The sequence below is a fragment of the Trypanosoma rangeli genome (genome assembly GCF_003719475.1).
Source record: "Trypanosoma rangeli strain AM80 chromosome Unknown Tra_15.4_contig_00103, whole genome shotgun sequence".
Classification (NCBI taxonomy): domain Eukaryota; phylum Euglenozoa; class Kinetoplastea; order Trypanosomatida; family Trypanosomatidae; genus Trypanosoma; species Trypanosoma rangeli.
In genome coordinates this window covers 26,290-30,995 of record NW_021705843.1, presented here as the reverse complement: position 1 = coordinate 30,995, position 4,706 = coordinate 26,290, and the positions used below count along the sequence as shown (strand labels likewise).

Sequence of the window (4,706 nt, the reverse complement as noted above, 5' to 3'; positions counted from 1 at the left end):
CTGTCTGGAAGAAGGTGCGGCAAGGCATCCGCAGCTCCCGCTAACAATCCCTCGAGAAGATAAGCAAACCTCATCACACAGTTCTGGATGGTCTGATTTGCCTTGTACTCCCGCTCTGCAGGCGAAGTAAGAACCATCAACGCCTTCTTTCGCAGACGTCGCGTTGGCACAATGTTGTAATCCCACCGCGTAGAAATTTCCTGCATCTCCGCAACAACAGCGTGACCAAGCAGCTCAATGAGTGTCAGAATAAACCCCACATCTCGCCTGGGTGAAGGACCCACCATGAACCCCTAGCCTCTGCCACGTAGTGCAACGTAGTGCAACGTCGGTTAAGAGCATCACTTCCTCAGCACAATCACGCGGGAACGTTAACGGCAACGCATTGGCTCCTTCATCCCCCGCTGCTTCTACGATGGGAGCGCCACCGCTACGCATCGACACCGCGCGTCGCAAACTGCACGAGGAATGAAGCTCCAATAGCAAGTAAGAGGCATGCGACCTTCGAGTGCCGTCGCGTCCACCGTGAAAATTATGCTCCACAAAAACATAAGCCCCCGTCGACGAAAAAAGTAAAACAGCATCCATGAGAACCATCGCCAACGCCTCAGGCAGCTGTTGGAGTGATAGAAACAATGCAGCATTTTATTGGCCCCAAATACTCGCCAGATGCTTCACCACATCCATCAATTCCAAAAACAGATTGACATCCTGCAAAGCGTTGAGGTTAGCGACCAAAAGCAACACGACCAACTCTAGCGTCCATGCAACGCACACTCTCGCATCAAGCGCAGCACGCCCACCCGTGATCCACCCCCGAAGTAAATCAAATAAACGGGTGGCATGCAGGCCGTCCAGGCACACCAATCAGGGCACGAAGCTGACTTGAAAGAGCTCCCGTTAGCACATCGGCCATCCATACTGATCCAACCTCCTCCTTCGCCTTCGTTTTTCCTCCAGTCTCCTTGAGCTTCAAAAGACTGTTGTTTGTGGTACGGTATTGCCGCAGCACTGCAAGAACCTCCTCGCGACGTGCGCCCCAAACCTCGAGAATCGTACGCTCCCAGCACGACGCCGTGATCGCTGCCTCGTGCACGCTGGCAATCGTCTCGGACTTCAATTTTGGTTTCTTGTCGGCTGGCGCTTCCCTCCCTCTTGAAAACGCGTTTGAGGGAGCAAGGCACCCCTTGCCGTGTCGTCGCAGGAGACAGCAGCAAAGCCCGTCTTTCGATGCATCGGGTGGGGCCCCACGCCTCACTGTCCCTTACTCTCATTCGGTGCAAGTCACATGCATCCTTGAACTGATGTGCCTGCTCTACGCTACGCTGTTCCGCTTGTGACGCCACCGCCAGTCGCTCGCATAACTCCCGCTGTAGCGCCACTTCAAGTCAAGCAGCTGCGCCTCTGTGCACATGTGCAGAGTACAGCCCGGAGTCTCTGTCGTGGTGAAAGCTGCTGACGCACTGTTCCCCTCCAACAGATGTTGAAGGGAAACGACGCACGGCAGCATTTTCCCCCGTTTTTCCTTCAAAATAGTATCGCAGCGCTGTACAAGCGTCGCCGGAAAGTAATAGGCAGACATTGTCGTCGAGGCAACTGCTTCTGCCATAACGAAAGATACAATCCCCTCGTCGTTGAGAAGCTTCTGAAAGGAAGCAAGCGCCTGCTCCTAGGCAGGCGGAATTCCTGTAGAGGTGGCTATAGCCTAGCAGAGTGGGCGAAAATGCTTCAACATCGCTGGCACCACGCGGCGACGGCACACAGCAACAGTCGGATACGATCGGCGTGTGTTGGGTCAGCGTGACCGCACACTGCGGCATCCAGAGCCGCCGCTTCTTCAACTCGTGCCATGCCGCCACCGCTCAACACGAAACTCATGTGGTACTTCCTGCCATTTGCCACATCCGTCCAGGCACGGCACCCGTCCATCTCCTCATTCAGAGTGGCCGCCAGTGTTTCATCCGCCACATCCGCAGCAGTGTCACCGCAGCCAGGAGCATGCCACTTCTCCAGAAGGAAAAAAAGGTTGGCGCGTCTTCGCAGCTCGCCCCGCTGGAGCGCATCCAACCCCAGTCGCCTGGCCTCTGTTGTGACGACAATGTAACGAAGTGCGGTGACCCATAAGGATGCCTCCTCGTGAAGATGATGCTTGTTGCATTCACGAATTGCGCGAGGCCATGATGCGGAAGATGCAGGTGAGGCAGAGAACCGCAAGGCATTAGCCGCTTGCACAGAAAAAACGGTGGCTGCACAGCCCACTTTGGCGGTGGCCTGCTCTACGCAGAGAAACCCCGATAACGCTGCTGTAAACAGAACTGACAGAAGGAATGTTGCATTTCCAGTTGGCATTCCATTCACCTTGCAGGAACACCACCGCCACGCATGCTGAAGCGGCACATCACAGGCACGTACGCATCCACCACAAAAAAAAGAAGAAAGGAACAAAAAGGAAACCACAAGAGTGTGCGTGCGAGACTGGAGGCAGTGCAGCAAACGTGTCCAGTGACGAACCTCTTCCCGCGTCCCCCCTCCGCAGCTTCCCTTTGTGCTACAGCCTACACTGACAGTAACAACACAGCAACGCGAGAGACACGAAAAAAAAAAAAAACAAGAAACAGACAGATAGAAAAAAATGTGTTGCGTATTGCAGGTATGGCCCGTAACTGCAACGCCCTGCAATTGCCAGGTGACGTCCACCACACATCCTACAAGCAGGCGAAGAGAGGCACTGAAAAGAAGGGGAAGATAGGCACAGACACACACACACACAGTCCCATAGAAACAAACAAACAAACAAACAAAAACAACGCTCTGAGGCTACTGCAACCATCAAAACTGCCTTCGTTGTGCTCCTACGCTTTAAAAAGCCTCGTTATTGTATTTATGTATTTTGTGTTCTTTTTTCTCTTCTTTTCTTTTCTTGTTCGTTTCTTTTCTTCGTTTTCTGGGTCCTTCATTCGCCCCTTTTCCTCCTCATCCTCCTCCCTTTGTGCACGCACGTACGTCACTCGCACCACGCCACCGGGTTGTGCTCGTTTTAGCCGTAAATTAAGTAACACACAAATCAAAACAAAAAAAACAAAACAAAAAAAAAAGAATGACCCGACGCACAAGTGAAGAGAAAAAAGTAAGAGTGCGAAAAACCAACATGAGTCATACCTCAGCTTCAACCCCCTTAAACCCCACACACTCACCCTCGCAAACGCGCACGCACAAGAACAAGCAACTACCCTGCAACGCTCCTATTGTGTTTGCACGTTATTCACACAACAGTGAGGATGCATGCCGGTTCGTGATTCGCCTCAGGCCGCTGCAAAAATAACAACAACAAAAAAGCGCGCAACGACAAGATAAAAAACATGCGGGGTGTAAATGGAAAGGACGGGAATGAGACCCAAAAATAAGGAGAGCCACAACTACAATGAAACAAAATAAATCAGGAGCACAAACTAGCGGGTGTCACAGTCTCGCAAGAACACTGGGCAGAAACAGCAGCATGCTCCTCCCCAAGCAATGGCAAAAGTCCCTTCTCAATTTGATCCACCGACGCACCGGGCGAAAACCGCGCCACGGGCACACCATTCTTATCAATGAGGAATGAGGTGAAGTTCCACTTGATGGCCTGCACGCCAGCAGCTCCAGTAAGGCAGCGTTTCAAATAGCTATACAGCGGATGGGCCTTGTCACCATTCACGTCAATCTTCGCCATGATGGGGAACTCCGCCTTAAAGCGTGTGCAAGCAAACTCCTTCACCTCCTGCGCCGTCCCCGGCTCCTGCCCGCCAAATTGATTGCACGGAAACGCCAACACTGTAAAGCCCTGGCCCTTGTACTTGTTGTAGAGCGTCGTCGCCGTCTCGTAGCCGTCCTTCGTGTAGCCGCACTTACTGGCCACATTGTAGATCAGTAGCGGGTGCCCCTTGTGCTGCAAGAGGTCGTACAACTGGTGGTCAGCGTCTAGTATCTGGAAGTCATAGATGCTAGAGTGAGTTGTCCCTGTCTCTTCTGAAGTCATTGTCCTCACGCACTCACACACACGTATGTCCCCCTGTTGCCGTATTCCTCTTGTCTGTACGTCGCTTCGTTGGGTACTATGTACCTTCGCAACTCCGCTTATTACGAATATATTTCCCTTTTTCTACGTATTTACAATTCCTTGCTATTTCACCTTGGCTCTCCTCTTCGTTGTTCAAGAGGAAGCAGAAGCAGAAGCAAGACAAGACAAAAACAATGCATCCCTTACGTTATCCTAACACACGCACAAGTACAACACACAAACACATACACCCACGGTGACGCTAGACGTTTGTTATGGTGGTCAGCGTGTAGTATTTAGAAGTCATAGATGCTAAAGTGAGTTGTCCCCGTCCCCCACCATAGACACCAATCGTCCAAGAAGCAAAACAGCAAGTGAGTGGCAGCAACATATCCACAGCAACATCACGGAAATGGGACGCTTTCGCCTATGCCGTGGGATATCATGCACAAAGGGTAAAGTATAAGGGCGCCACTCATTTGTACAGATCCACCGAGCCCACTTGTTTCCGCTTCACCACATGCCTCCGCTGTCCAAACACCGACACACACAAATGTCACACTGACACAAACAAACAATTAATAATAGTGAAAAAAAAGAAAAAAAAAGAAAAGAAAAAAAACGAAAAACATACAAAAAAAAAAACGGGGAAAAAATCCCCAAGACGTGC

General features: G+C 51.4%; 4 protein-coding genes across 4 annotated transcripts, besides 6 other annotated features; all 4 read right to left on the bottom strand.

The window, feature by feature from the left end:
• Window positions 1-2: 2 nt before the first annotated feature.
• TraAM80_03807 (uncharacterized protein) lies at window positions 3-287 on the bottom strand (the record flags this gene model as incomplete). The annotated part of the gene is made up of 1 exon (XM_029380759.1): window positions 3-287. A coding segment is annotated over one exon (285 nt), but the record flags the coding sequence as incomplete, so codon positions are not given.
• Window positions 288-755: 468 nt separating this feature from the next.
• Window positions 756-1,274, bottom strand: TraAM80_03806 (uncharacterized protein; the record flags this gene model as incomplete). The annotated part of the gene is made up of 1 exon (XM_029380758.1): window positions 756-1,274. One exon carries the CDS (start codon window positions 1,272-1,274, stop codon window positions 756-758), a length of 519 nt encoding a protein of 172 aa, XP_029239494.1.
• A 454-nt stretch (window positions 1,275-1,728) lies between these two features.
• TraAM80_03805 (uncharacterized protein) lies at window positions 1,729-2,349 on the bottom strand (the record flags this gene model as incomplete). The annotated part of the gene is made up of 1 exon (XM_029380757.1): window positions 1,729-2,349. The coding sequence occupies one exon, from the start codon at window positions 2,347-2,349 to the stop codon at window positions 1,729-1,731; it is 621 nt and encodes a 206-aa protein (XP_029239493.1).
• Window positions 2,350-2,594: 245 nt separating this feature from the next.
• Window positions 2,595-2,633: a microsatellite.
• A 118-nt stretch (window positions 2,634-2,751) lies between these two features.
• Window positions 2,752-2,802: a microsatellite.
• A 98-nt stretch (window positions 2,803-2,900) lies between these two features.
• Window positions 2,901-2,946: a microsatellite.
• A 113-nt stretch (window positions 2,947-3,059) lies between these two features.
• Window positions 3,060-3,098: a microsatellite.
• An 85-nt stretch (window positions 3,099-3,183) lies between these two features.
• Window positions 3,184-3,225: a microsatellite.
• A 211-nt stretch (window positions 3,226-3,436) lies between these two features.
• On the bottom strand, window positions 3,437-4,015 carry TraAM80_03804 (glutathione peroxidase-like protein; the record flags this gene model as incomplete). Its single annotated transcript, XM_029380756.1, has 1 exon — window positions 3,437-4,015. One exon carries the CDS (start codon window positions 4,013-4,015, stop codon window positions 3,437-3,439), a length of 579 nt encoding a protein of 192 aa, XP_029239492.1.
• A 611-nt stretch (window positions 4,016-4,626) lies between these two features.
• Window positions 4,627-4,681: a microsatellite.
• Window positions 4,682-4,706: the final 25 nt, after the last annotated feature.